Genomic DNA, 14,292 nt, shown 5'->3' on the forward strand with positions numbered 1-14,292 from the left:
CAGTCAGTTGTTGTTCCAAGTCTCAAATTACCTCAGATAACTCATGAGTCCGATCTTTAGCTTTTGTAATATGGGCAGCCAGAGTAGTTTTGGCAGTCTCAAAAGAGGAGGTGTCTTGTTTCAACTTAGAAAGAGTTTCAATTGATTGTTGATATGATGAGATAGCTGCTTGAGAATCCAAAAATTTGACATAAAGGTTCTTATAAACCTTCTGCAAATGAGCCAACAAAGGATCAATAGTTTCAGGATGTGGTGTAATTGAAAAAGTTTGAAGAATATCAGAAAGCTGAGCCTTAAAGTGCGGATCGGTAGCAAGTGTCAAAACAGGTTTGGATAGAATGACACTAAGTTGTTGAGCCAATGGAAGCAGGATGGAATTGTCAACAATCTTGGTTGTGGGAGGTGTAGTATGAAGCTGCTCTGTTGGAAGGTGACTTTGAATGGTAGAGCAAGATTCAACTATGGCCTTCGGTGTATCCATGCTACATTCATATGCTTCATTCAGACTTTCTAAATCAGCCAATAAATTATTCACCACATTAGGGGTCTGACCGTGATTGGAAGTGATTGGTATTTGTTTTTCTGACCGCTCACTTGGGGGAATTTCAGAATTTTGAAGCTAAACAAAAATACAAAAGAAAGTGTTAACATAAAAAAAAGGAGATACAAGAAAGAGATACTAATAATCAGGCTAAATGATATGTCATACCTTATCGGTATTGGCTTTAGGTGTAGACTTGTTGCCCTGGAACCTATTCACAATGTGTTGAAGATCAAGGTCTTGAATTTTTTCAATTTGCTTTCTGCTGACTCAACTGTCTTCTAATCCTCGAGGTCTTGCTGAAGGAGATGCTTTACCAGACTTCTTTGTGTATATATTTGCCAGCTTCTTTCTAACAGTAAGTGGCCCCTTCACTAATATGATCAATTTTAATTTAACTAGATTTTTTTTTAAATGTAAGTAGAAATAATTGTTATCTTGTGCCCATATTAATTAGGAATAATTTAGCTTTTGGATAATTTTTTATTGGATTTTTTAATGAAGAATGCAATTCTAGGATCCCTGGCAATGCTCTGAAGCAACGTTACACAAATGCAATAGAAAACAAAGGGATTTGCTTAGATTATATACACATTCTCCTTACTTTTAACAACGATCAATCTAGTAGATAATGAATATTTTCATGTTTCATTTATGAATTTTTTCTTTTTTAATTCACGAATGTTGGCAAGCAGTATTAAGTCTTGTTTCATGTTAAATACTTGCTTACTGCTTAAACCAAATAAAACCCATATAAGTTCAATTTCATTTTTTTTCTACCTTTACAGCTTGTTTGTTGATCGTTGACAATCTCGGCACCTAATACTTGGATTTTTTTTAATCTGCATTGTTATGGCAACCTCAAGCCACCATCTGTCAACAAGTCCTCCTTCTTCATCTAAAGTGGCAATTTGTGATAAGTCTGTTGTCAAAAATGGCAAAGATTTTGCTCCTGAACAAGAGGCCTCAAAATCAAAGATATGGGAATCTCAGGTGCTACTCTCTTTAACCATTGACGGTGTAGATTCAGCTTTCGTTGGCCCTATTATCTCTCTCAAAGTAGCAAACAAGATAAAAAAAATACTTTTCCTGGTCACCCTCAAAGAAAATCTGTTGCTTTTCAAGACTCCATTCCCATTGGATACTTCGACTCTAACAACAGACTATTCAGAAATCCCCAAAGACCAACTTTGAAGGTTACCATGCTTGGTTAGGTAGGTTGAAACTGAGAAGATGACCCTGTGGAAAGAGATTGGGATATATGATCTAATTCAGCTTAGTAAAAACTCTTACACTGTTAATTTAGAACTAATGAGAGATGCATTGTATTTCTGGGATGAGACTTCACATACTTTTCACACCCCATATGGCATGATTACTCCTACTCTTCTAGATGTAGCTACGATAACTGGCCTACCTCCCTTGGGAGAGAAAATTTTAACTACTACTCAGTCAACCACAGGAGTAGCGTATGCCATTGATATCTCTTCCACCACCTACCAGAGCTTCATTCTTAATAACAAAGGTCAAGATGGAGAACCTGTTTCTAATAATGAGCACATAGCCTTCCTTCTCTATTGGTTGAATGGCGTTGTTTTCTGTGCCCGGAGTATTCAAGTCGAAGTCACTTATCTCCCATTGGCCATTATGTTAGCCGAAGGTAAGAGGCTGTGTTTAGCCAAATTGTTTCTAGCTCAACTATATCTTACTCTAGATTGGATCACAGACCTTATGAGGGAGAAGAAGAGGATCACTAATGTTAACGGTCCTGTTTGATTTTTTCAATTGTGGATGTCCGCTATTTTTTAATCTGAGCTACAACCATGTTTGACCCAAAAAGGTCCTACAGATTCTGTTATTGCAGGACACCATCTGCTCAACTTAGTTTTTCCTGACAAGTTAATGGCCTCACATGATAAGATGAAACACTTCTTCTGTGCTTTCTACTACTTGCCAGAGAAAGACCACAACATTAATCTGACTCCTTTTGCTAATTGTCAAACCGGTCCAGAATGGTTGACGCGATCTCTTATCCTAACTAGGATTACACAGAAGGAAAGTATCACTATTTGGTCGCAGTTCTTGACTCCCCAATTACTTTTTGCTGGATTCTCAGGTAAAGATGACCTAAGAAGAGTAGCTTACATGCCAAATTGCCATTTCTAGACAATTTGGGTTAGCTCAGGCCATTTTGTCTCCTTACCATCTTTAAGAGTCACAATCTTTGCATGTCAAAGCTACTTCATTAGAAGATCTGTTGCACATTCAGAAGGATAATGCTTCACGGAGAAATAAATTCCACCTATTCCCTTTTAAATCTTGCCAGTTGACCACATATTCATTCTTCTCTTGGTGGAAGACCTGTTACTCTTCCATTAAAGTTGCTTTCAGTACCTATTGTCAAAGGATGACCACTGTTCTTGTAATGCAACAAGTGAGAAGAGCACCAATCATCAAAAAAGGTAATTACAACTAGATCATTTGATCATTGTGATTTCAAAAATTATGGTCCTCTATGTGTTATTTTCTTCATGGATAATGCCTTCTAAGAATATCACAATGGTACATGTTTTATTATTATTATTATTATTATTATTATTATTATTATTATTATTATTACAGAGAAAAAAAGGAGAATGCTCTTCAGAGTAAGATTTTAGTACTCATAGTCATGAATAACACGAGGGATATTTTGCATGCCATTTTTGAGATTAGAATTCCTCTGAATCAACAATGAAAAAGAGAAAGATAAAAATGGAACTTGCAATGAAATCCTACCTGAAATATCAGAAGATCTAGATACAGTAGAATCCTTATGAATAGAAGAAGAGCACTGGAGTAGATAAAATTTGGGAGAATGGGAGGCACGAAATTAAAAAAGAAGCCTTTTGGCATTCAAACACTAACGTATTCTCCCTCACAAGTATTACAAGAAGATAAGAGTACTCGGCTATTTTATTTTTTGTTTAGCCAAAATAAAAATAAACAAATAATAAATAAATAAATAAAATAACAAAGAAAAGAGAAAGAGTACGAGTACTCTTGTGTGCTTTTTAAGTGGCGTTTCAAAATATCATTCTTGTCAATACGTATTGTTATTTATATTTATTATAAAAAACAATTCTTTTCACTTTCAATCACTGTACGACTTCAAGTGAAAAATTTTGGGGGCATTATATTAGACAAAATATAATTTTTATAAGAAAATTATAAAAAGAAATAGTTAGTTACATGGTGATGTCACCATATATAATATTTATATCTATTTTAAATTAAATTAGATCATTTGACAGTTGATTATCTATTTGATTTTTGAAATTCACAAGAGGTGCGGGAACGATTACGGGCCAATCTAAATTTTCCGCAACAAGTGTACAAATGGTAACTGTTAGCTGACATTAGGTTAGTCTATAAATAAAGCTTTAGGAACACATTGTAAGGAGTTGGAGTTCAGTTCTTCTTGAAAAACGCTTAGAAACCCAAAACGCTCTCAACCCCTTGGCATCACAGAGTAAAATTGGGAATCTTAAATAATTTCTCTGAACTCGAATGCTTGTACTTTGCTTTTTCCCAATTTTTATTAATAAAATTCCTCTCCTCTACTTTTACGTCTTCTTATCTTTTACGTTCATGTTTCTTCTTTCATCTTCTTTTTAATTTCTTATTTGTTTTAATTTCTGCAATTTATTTTACCTCTAACATCTCGCATTTTAATTTTTATTGATAATAAAATTGCGACATTAAGATACCCACATTTTCTTTTAAACATTAACAAAAATTTGAGTAAAATAATATTATAACCCAATATTCTACGCGTAGCGTTCGCAGAACCTCATATAATGCTATAAGTAACGAATATTTAATTTTTACGAGAAACGTTAGACTGCTAATACTCTTTATTAATATTTAAAATTTAGTATTTAAAGTCGACCGAGTACTAACCAAAAACTATGAAATTCTACTTTGTCGAGGTGTTGTGTGTATATGTTAAATACATTTTGAATACGACATTTATCCAACACACATATTTTTCGGATCTATGTTTTAATAAAAAATAAATAATTTTTCAAACATACTTAGACATATTTAAATATCATTATATATCAACATATTCAACTTTACTTTTATCATATATTCTTAAAAAGATTTTAAAAATAATATATATTATTATTTATTAAACAAAAATTTATTTTAAATACTTTATATCATTTAAAAGAACATTAAAAAAATAAAAAAAATAAATTTATATTTAAATTTCAATAAAATATCATTACAATTTAAGGAAATTGCTTTCAAGAATATAACGAAGAGCACAAGGGAGAACCGTGTAATGTGCAAAATCTTTATGCTAATCATATGCAAAGAATAAAACGAAAAACAAAACCAATGGCCACACCGGCCACACATATATAATATACAAGACAAGATAATAAATACAGAATTGATTGAGCAAACCAAGGCCCCCACACCTTTTTTCTTTTTTCTCTCTCTATATTTGCCACCATTTCCTCCTTTCCATGGTCTTCACTAGCTCATTTGCTAATGATGCAAAATCTTCAGCTCCACTTTGCAGTTCTGCAGTGCGTTGGCTTATTCTCTGAATCAAATTGAGCAGACAAATTTCAGTTGAAACTGAAAACTTATAAAAATATGTGAAAACTATATATATGTGAAACAAATGCACCCTAATGATACTTTCGGCTAAGATGTTTTTAAGTTGCCAAAAAGCCAAAAACAGTTGCAATTCCCAGGAAAAAAAAAATAGATAAATCAAAATAACATGCATATGTCAATAATCATAAATCATTTTATCCATCCCTCATAATTTCACTAGCCACAAGACAGCAGAAACAAGGAAATATCAAAGATTTACTTCATCATATAACAAGAATATAGCCTTATCTCACTAGGTAGTGTTGGTACTCCATCTTATAAGTAAAAAATGTTATTATAGAAGTTGTGTAAGTTGGCAACGTGAGATCACATAAAATTTCTACCTCCAATTTTTCCTGCCTCTCCACAAGCTTGTTTCTTGCTTGGCCAGCAGCTGAAGAAGCATCCTGAAATCACACATTAAACGACACATTTTAATAATTGAAATCAACAGAACACGAAGAAAGAGAAAGGAATCTCAAAGAAAAGAAGGATAGAACATTACCCCAGTTTTTCTATAAGTAGCCATTATTTCTTCAGGAGTTCTAAGTCTTGGTTTCACATCATCACTAGTTGCACCTTCAAATAGTTTCTCCCTTTCTCGCAAGTTATCTGCACAAAAATATATAAAATTGTTACCGATCTGGCGACCTTTCTAGTTCAAATATGAGACGAATATTCGAATGTGGTTTACCTTTCTGTTTGTTCTTAACATTAGGTGAATACGTAGACACCTCGGTTATGGGCTCATCTATTTCAATGTCATCTGTACCACAATGAAGCAAGTTTTGATGTTCTGTGTTTTCAAGACTACAAGTGTCATATAGGTTTGTCATACAAGAACTAAGAAATCACTAAATTGGCTTGAATGTTGCAATAAATTTGGTTATGTTGACTAAACCATCCTTTGTCTCTTTTCATTGATTTGTGATTACTATATTAATTGGGGTAATAAATATCAGGGTTAAACTAAAGAGAACATGTTTCATAGATATTCACAAATGACAAATAATCTTAGACAACATATATATATTGATAAAAACTAAAAGACACTTATTCATGGACAAGATGGACAAGAGGGCGAGTCATATTACCAACAAACAAAATAATGAAAGGTAAAAATGGATAGACGGTTTGGCAAGAAACCTATATTGAGTTCCAATTCATCTGAAACTGTTTGATGAAAATCTGACCGGGGGGACTTATAGAATTTGTCTTCCAAATGCATGAAATTGGAGGGTTGAATTTTAATCATATTGGTTGGAGAGGCTTTCCCTCCTTTAAATCCTTTGACAATACCACCTAAAATTCCTGGTGCAGAGATCTGTGCCAAGATGATTAAGCTGATTAGATATACAAATAGTGGTGGATTTAGGATACTAAATAAAATCAGAGAAACTAAAACCTGTTTTTTCTTCTGGCTCGAAGAAAATCTAAAGGCAGCATCAGCAGCAGCTGCAAGAACTTTATCATGAAGACAAGGCAAACGCTCCAGATTCCTAAAATAGTATAGAAAATTCTTCATTCAACTTTTTCTTCCTTATTTCCACATGTAAACAAGGAATCCGCGATTCCACATTATTAATAAATTCATTACAAAATAGCAAAAATACCTGAATTTGTCTTCACCGGCTAGTAATGAGATAAATGTCAATTCAGAACCATTAGCCTGTAAGTTATCAGCAAGAGATGAACGATTTGAAGACTCAGTTGCTAAATTGTAAGCTGACTGAGTATTTGACTAGAATATCAGGTATGTTTTACATAATCCCATAAAAAATGGAAGAAGCAAAATGAAGAAATAGAGTCCCAGGAAATGTTAAAGTTCTAAAGAATATTATACCAGTGCAATATTTCCATTATCATCAGAACACAAGGTTTTGTCCATATTCACTTTATAATTCCACCTTAAGATTGATAATAAAGAGCTTTCTGTAACCAATTCCAAATCTGGTAAAGACCTGTCAGACAAATGCTAAAAATTATCAATACACATTATTAGCAAAATCAATAATTACTTATTGCAAGGTAAAACCCTAGAACAAAGCACTAGCGCTTCCACCTGATCTCAAATATTCCAGTCTGAAGCAACGATAGTAGCCCACAAAATTTGTCATCTTTCTTTAAAATTGTAGTCCAATAGTAGGACTTGGTATCTTTCACTTTTCGAATTGGTTTCTTATTTCCCTGTAACAATATTCATCAAATTTATTTAAAAACAATGCCAATGCAAGTACTAATTGTCATGATAATCAGTTAGAGGACCTGTATCAATGATTTTGCAGAGAATAGCCGCAATGAATTCTCACAGCAAAGCAGAACAAGTGGATCAAAAAGTAAATCCCCAGCAGCTGTTACTTCCGAAGAGGAACTTTCAGCCTCTGATGAATTTATGCCAGTTGAGTTACTTTCTCGAACAGGTTCATCAGGGCTAGCACTAGCAGTATCCTTCAAGGGCTCCTCCTCATGTCTGTCATTTGTTGCTTCAGTAGTCGCGATGCTATCCTCTGTAATACAAAATTCTCTTAGAATTTCGAATCAAATCTAAGTGCAGTAAAACTTGCAATATATTGAATTGATGAAAATTGAACTTGCCTATAACATGTATTGAAATTGCAGTTGATTCTTTCACGTGTAATGGTTGGCTGGAAATCATTTTACCAGTATCACCTTCCACTATATTAATCTTTCCATCCCGAGACAAGATGAATATTATTTCTTCAAGAGAGTTGCCTGTGCTTGATGTTTCTGATTGCTTTGGACTATTCAAAGCACTATGGAATCGTGCTTGTTCTTTCCAAATCATTGAAGTGATTGGAGAGCTTGAGATTGGTACACCGTCGATCATGAACAAAACTGACATTGAAGTCATATCACAGACTGCAACCTGAAAAGAAATAATTATTAAGCAAGATGCATCAATATATATATATAAAGCAACAAGAAACAAAGTGAATTGACTAATAAGAGTGATACTCACACGGCCACTTGAATATCCAATAGCAAGTTTTGTTCCAGAATTTGAAAATGATAATGCTTGTACTGGAGAACCAAGAAGGGAAATAACAGCACTACAATGGGTTCCCTTTCCTTGTGGAGATTCATGGACTGCAATACAAGTTTAACAACATAAGTAACTAATTACGTTTTCTGAACAAATATTTACAAATACCATATGTGAAAAAATGGGGAAGGTAAGGTTCCATGATGATGAGAGAAATCTAGAGATCACCTTCACTCTTTGTTTCTGTGACAAAATGACAATTTCTCCCATCAGAATGGCCTTGGAGGTCATAAATGCAAACCTATCAAATTCATCACACAGCAAAGGATTAAGTATAGGACAATAGTGTATTGCCTTTGATAGCTTAACTGATTAAGAAAGATTTCTGACAAGACCGCTCTCATTGCCAATAGCCAAAAGTAGGGAGACCGAGCAGAAGTCCAATTTTGTCACTGGAGCACTTGAACCAGCCACTTTTATATCTTTCACCTACCAAACACACAAAGAAAATGTTAAAACAAATAGATATAGAAAATTCACTTACACCCAACATAAGGATATGGTTTCTATTTCTATATATTTGGAGAGAAAATACTTGTGGAATTCTTACCTCTCCCTCTATGTAGCAAATATAAGATAAGACTGGATGTGTAGCATCACAGACTAGGACAGATCCATCCGAATAACCAGCAAAATAAACTCTCTCAATCCCAGAACCTTTAGGTGTGGACAAATGGCTGGGAACACCACCAGTCAACGGCCAATTTGAAGGAGTTGCTAAACTAGGTGTTGAGCCTGTTCTTAGAACTGAGGCTACCTAAGACAAAGGAAACAAGTCATTAGAGAAGCACAAAACAAACACATCACCTGCAAGTCATTAGAGATTACCTCAGTTAGAATCTTAGATGAAGTTGACTCACTGGGCAACCTGACAAGTTGTGTAACAGTCAAAGAAGGATCAGCAATAGGTATTAGCACTGGAAACTCCAAAGCATCTATAGATGGGGTCCTGTTCTGCTGAGATGTTAATGCAGACAGGTTATCATTATCATAAAAATGTAGCTGTCCAGGGTTTGTCAACACAAAAAGATCGGCTTTGGTGTTCAGCTCCATTGCCCCGGCTCTTGGCAGTAAAATCAAGTCTGCAAAAGAGCCACTAAGGGTAAGGTCTGCACGACTGATGCATTTTACTGTCTCCATCCCAGATGACCATTCAAGAGTTAAAACCTGCAACAATACTTTAAAGTTTAGGGGAACACAACAAATATGGTTTAAAAAAATACTAGTGAAAAGTGGAATATCATCAATTCAATGTTTACGACAAATGAAAAAAATTTTCCCACAACAAAGTCAACAGCATCATACATTTATAATTGGTTGTTAGAAATTCTGCTGATAAAGGGTAAGAAATTAATGAAAATATATAGGAGGCACACCCATAATTTAGTTAATGCGAGGGTAATCAACCAGATTGACTATATCATATGGAATATTCTCCATTTTAAATATTTCCTGCATAATCTCATTAGGTATAGAAGAATGATTAGATTATAATATAATTTTTAGACAAAAAGATGTTACCATTAAATATTTCTAGTTGCTATAGTTTCTAGACATTCTTACATTTTTAACTGATGTTGTACGGCTGTCTTAGCTTGTCTTCTTTTAAAAGGATCAGATGCAAAGTGACAGAGGACACACTTCATTTCTGTATGTCACAACCTCTGTCTGCTAAAGTTTGAGCTATAGCTTACAAGGCAAAGACAAAATCATAGATTTTAACATTACATTTACAATATGTTCCTTTACGCAAGAATGGCTATATCTCACATGCCACATCATGCAAGAGCCAGTTAGGCTTGACACATGTTCAAATTTAACTTATATAATGAAGGATAGCAAGTATAATATTCTATTCTATTTGAAGGCACATGAATGGCCAAATTCTAACAAAAAGAAAAAGATACAAATTTTAAATTTGAAAACCAAATAGTAATAGCCATGAACAAATTACTCACAGTCAAAACTTCTTCAGATCCAATTTCATCACCACCGTAGACAAACAACTGTCCATCACAATCACTACGGGATTTTTGGTTGCTGGACCATTGCAAGACAATGACCGGGAGTCTTCTTTCTGCACTTGACAATTGTAGCTTAACAACATTTTTAGATGAATTTTGTTGACCTTTAGAAGGTGCTGTGGATGATAAATTCCAGAAAAGGATATCTCCATCTAAGTATCCCACAGCAAGAATGGACCCACTCAAAGACGCCCAGCACAGAGCACTTATCTCTTTGTCACCAAGATTTTGTTCAATACTATCGGATGGAACATTGGTGTCTGGTTCAACGGATGAGTCACTACCTTGATCCTTCAATTGGAGATCCTTTCCTCCACCAACGAACACGATTTTAGATTCAGCTATATCCCAAAGAATTAGCAGTCCATCCTGAAATGCAATCAACAGTCTGCAAAAATATAGAAAAATACCGGAATTCATTTTAAGTTGAACACATTCAGTATCAAAACACATTTTCCCTTCACTTTCTAATATCATAGACAAAAGGAGACATGACGCATCAAATACTGATGGAGACTGTTGATATTGTATTCAGATAATTCAGTCAATTAGTTGTTAGGTGTCAATTAGATTAGATTAGGTTAGTCAATTAGCTGTTAGGTGTCAATTAGGTTAGATTAGAATCAATTATGAATGATTATGTTTTATCTTTAGTAGGTATTGTAATGATTAATTAGTGTATATAAATATATGAGCTGAGGAGTTCAGAAACCTCAAGCTTTTCACATTAAATCACTGTCTAAACAGAGACATTATTCACTGGCTTGAAATGATTTTGCCATGGTTTCAATCAGAGTTCAAAGATATGGCTATTATTAATATGATAGAAACTACATGCTGCTTTTGTTTCTAGGAAGAAGAATATGAGTTATACGAAAACACTTATGCTCACTATAGATTGTAGTAATTTTGAAAATTGAATACAGAGAGAGATAAACTTAACAAAGTTAAACTAGAAAGTGCAAGCAATAATAGGAAATTTTACAGAAAAATATATATATTTTTCCTCTGGCATTGCTTGGATAAATCTCAAATTTTGAAACTAATAGACAGATAATTAACGCTAAATACCTATATGAGCTTTTATGACAAAAAATAAGAATATAAACTACGTATCTCTTGCCTGTTCCCAAAAGACGAAGGTTGTGAAAGAATTCCTACAATTGGTTGGTCACTGTAATCTGAAAACCCGGCAGCTTCTATCAAAAGAAAGCAAAAATGGAAATGAGCAAATCTTAAAGCAAAGAAAGACAAATAGCTCAAACATAAAATCATCTGAAAACATTCAGACATAGCAGTTACATAGTATTTACTTCATTAAAAGAGATTCAAGGAAACTCAAAGAGTATGTGTGTTTTTTTGTTTGTGGGGGGGGGGGGGGGGGGTTTGAAGGGACTAATATGTAATATCTGATCATTTGACAGTAGGGCAGAGCCTCTCATGTTTTAAGGGAGGCAATGCCCCCCCTAAACTTCAAATTTTTTCTTATAAACTGTGTGTAAATTTTGGTTTAGCCCCCTTAAAACTTTTATTTTTATTTTAATCTCTTTATATTCGAAAATTAAACTTTGGCCCCTCTCCAAATTTTATGCTAGCTCCGCTCCTGTGACAGAGTAATCTTTGATAGTTTGATAAAATGCATATACACACATCTTTAGAAAATGCAGACCGTATATAGCATTTATCAGTCATGAAACTAACGTCACAAATGAAGTCATGAACTACCTCTTAGAAATTTTGCAGACAAATCATATGATGACTTAAGTAGTTGTCCTTCCTCAGCTTCAAACTTTACCACAGAAAATGATCCATGCTCATCTCCGACATAACTGAATATCATAATAAAGTAAGAAGTTATTCATCATAATCAATTGAAGTTAACCACTACATAAACAGAACCAACATACATGAAGTGGGAGCCACTAATTACAGAGAAAGCAGTAATGTTCGATTCCCATTCTAAAGAACAAACAAGGCTTCTGCTCTCGAGACTCCAAATCTGCAAAAACATAAATTAAAAAAGTAAAAAAGTAGAAATAAAAATAACATTAACAAATAAAAGTAACACAGCCAGCATTCTTCTGGCTACACTATAATTGGCATGGAAATCTAGGTCAATCACCTTACTAATATTAAATCAACCATAACCTTATATTCTGAATTGTTCATTTCATAAATAATCATGCTTATCATTGTTCTTTCAGCAAATTCACAATGAGCAAAGAGAAAATGAAGCCAAAATATCCATGATACAATGCAAATACATAAAATACAGACAAAAGTAAAGAAACTGAAGAACTAAAGTATATAGGCTATTTGAAGGGAACTTGGGAAAACAAGAGAAGCACCCAATGATATCAAAGTTTTTAAATCTTTCATTGCCCAGCAATGCCTTTAATTAGAAATCCGTACTAACATCACAGAAAATGAATTCTATGAGAACAAAGTTACCTGGATATCATTGTCATTTAATACACCAACTAAGTACCCCTGGTTCTGAAGGAACTGCAAATGCCAAAAGAATCCATGCATCAATATGCCTCTAATTTTGGGAAGAATCATCATAAGCTTAGAAAGGTAAGATTTATACAATTTTGCATCATATTTGAGAAATGCAGATGAAACATACCTCCAAGTGCTTATAAGGCAATTGCTTAGGAGAAATCAAAATTCCCTCAATATTATCACCGCCAATCACCTTTAGTCTTCCATCCCTGCCATCAATGTAAGCAATATAAGCACCCAACATCCAGTTAATAAGAACATTCATTTAGCAGGCTAATCGATAATAGGATATTAGAATATGACTTTCATCCATGTACATGGTTTACATTCAGCTAGATTTTTTTTTTGGTATGATACATTCAGCTAGATTTAACGCTAACAACATGCACACTTCTTCTAATTATCAAGTGCATAAAAAGAAATTTACAGAAAATAAAAGCAACTTATTTTCATATATGAATTATTTTTTCAAAATTTCAGAAACTCTTTTTTTTTTTCTCATTGACATCTTTTTAAGATATGGGAGCAGTGCAAACTAAAGTAACATAGCATCCATAGTATAGAATCTATATATGTACAAGAATAAAAAGCAATATGCAACTATACTTATCACAGATAATTAGAATGTTTCAATTACCAAGTCTAAGAGTAATTTTTTTTCCCTAAATTGTTGAATCCATTTCGTTTCTCAATGACATCTTTCTATGCAGGAACATTGCAATATCTAAACATCTACGGTATAAATATCAAACCATCAACAACAAAAAATAGTCAATATCAAATGAATTACTTAACAACACCGAGTTCCAAAGATTAAACTTCTCTAAATTGCCTAGTTCATTTTCCTAAGCATTATACTACTAAACAATATAGCTTACAAATTGACCAAAATTATTGTAGCTAACAGCTTTTATATTATAAGTTTATAAACCATCCATCAAAATAATAATAATAACAGTAATAATAAATAGATTGAGAGGAAATTAAATGAACTAACAGCGTTCCAATAGCCAACAGTCTCTGAATGGAATCAAAGGCGAGAACTGAAGCCGTTGATGGAATGCCATAGTGGATCACAATTCTTGGATCCAACTCACTTGACTTCAAGCCTCTATGGTGTTGGAACTTACTATGCTGAAATAAATTCAAAAAAATTAAATTACAAGAATTTCAAACCTATAAAAAAGAACCCCAGGAAGAAATGAAGTTGAAAGAAAAAGGAAGTTTTGTTACGTTGGAATGGTGGAGCACAGCTTTGTGCAACAACTTCTTGGCGAACATGGTGGGTTGGTGGTGTCCTCGTCGTAGTCGTTAGGTTTGTGTTTGAGAATTTGGTTTGGGTTTTTCCTTTTGGATGATCAAACCAATGCTAATAGTAATATTTTTTCCCTTTTTGCATTCAAAAATCAAAATTCTTTGCTTTTTCTTTCAGCTCTCTCATCAGTCAGTCACCCAGACCCAGCCAGTCAATGAAACAGAAATAGAAAATAGAATATGCTTTATAT

General features: G+C 33.7%; 1 protein-coding gene across 2 annotated transcripts; it reads right to left on the reverse strand.

Moving 5' to 3' along the window:
* Positions 1-4,770: 4,770 nt before the first annotated feature.
* Positions 4,771-14,258, reverse strand: LOC112743661 (uncharacterized). 2 transcript variants are annotated; one of them, XR_011871059.1, is made up of 24 exons: positions 14,021-14,258; positions 13,785-13,921; positions 12,912-12,996; positions 12,734-12,787; positions 12,190-12,281; positions 12,008-12,111; positions 11,406-11,481; positions 10,217-10,670; positions 9,087-9,425; positions 8,809-9,015; positions 8,589-8,687; positions 8,427-8,499; positions 8,175-8,302; positions 7,790-8,081; positions 7,460-7,701; positions 7,257-7,381; positions 7,038-7,155; positions 6,808-6,863; positions 6,603-6,693; positions 6,341-6,522; positions 5,889-5,960; positions 5,700-5,806; positions 5,539-5,601; positions 4,771-5,138 (listed from the first exon to the last, which is right to left on the reverse strand). XR_011871059.1 is itself a non-coding variant. In XM_025792953.3 (24 exons), the coding sequence occupies exons 1-24, from the start codon at positions 14,066-14,068 to the stop codon at positions 5,031-5,033; spliced, it is 3,351 nt and encodes a 1,116-aa protein (XP_025648738.1). In that variant the 5' UTR covers positions 14,069-14,258; the 3' UTR covers positions 4,771-5,030. The 2 variants fall into 2 exon arrangements, 1 of the variants encoding a protein (XP_025648738.1); XM_025792953.3 differs by having other exon boundaries at positions 6,341-6,518; positions 6,600-6,693.
* Positions 14,259-14,292: the final 34 nt, after the last annotated feature.

Source organism: Arachis hypogaea, chromosome 14 (assembly GCF_003086295.3).
Source record: "Arachis hypogaea cultivar Tifrunner chromosome 14, arahy.Tifrunner.gnm2.J5K5, whole genome shotgun sequence".
Taxonomy (NCBI): Eukaryota; Viridiplantae; Streptophyta; class Magnoliopsida; order Fabales; family Fabaceae; genus Arachis; species Arachis hypogaea.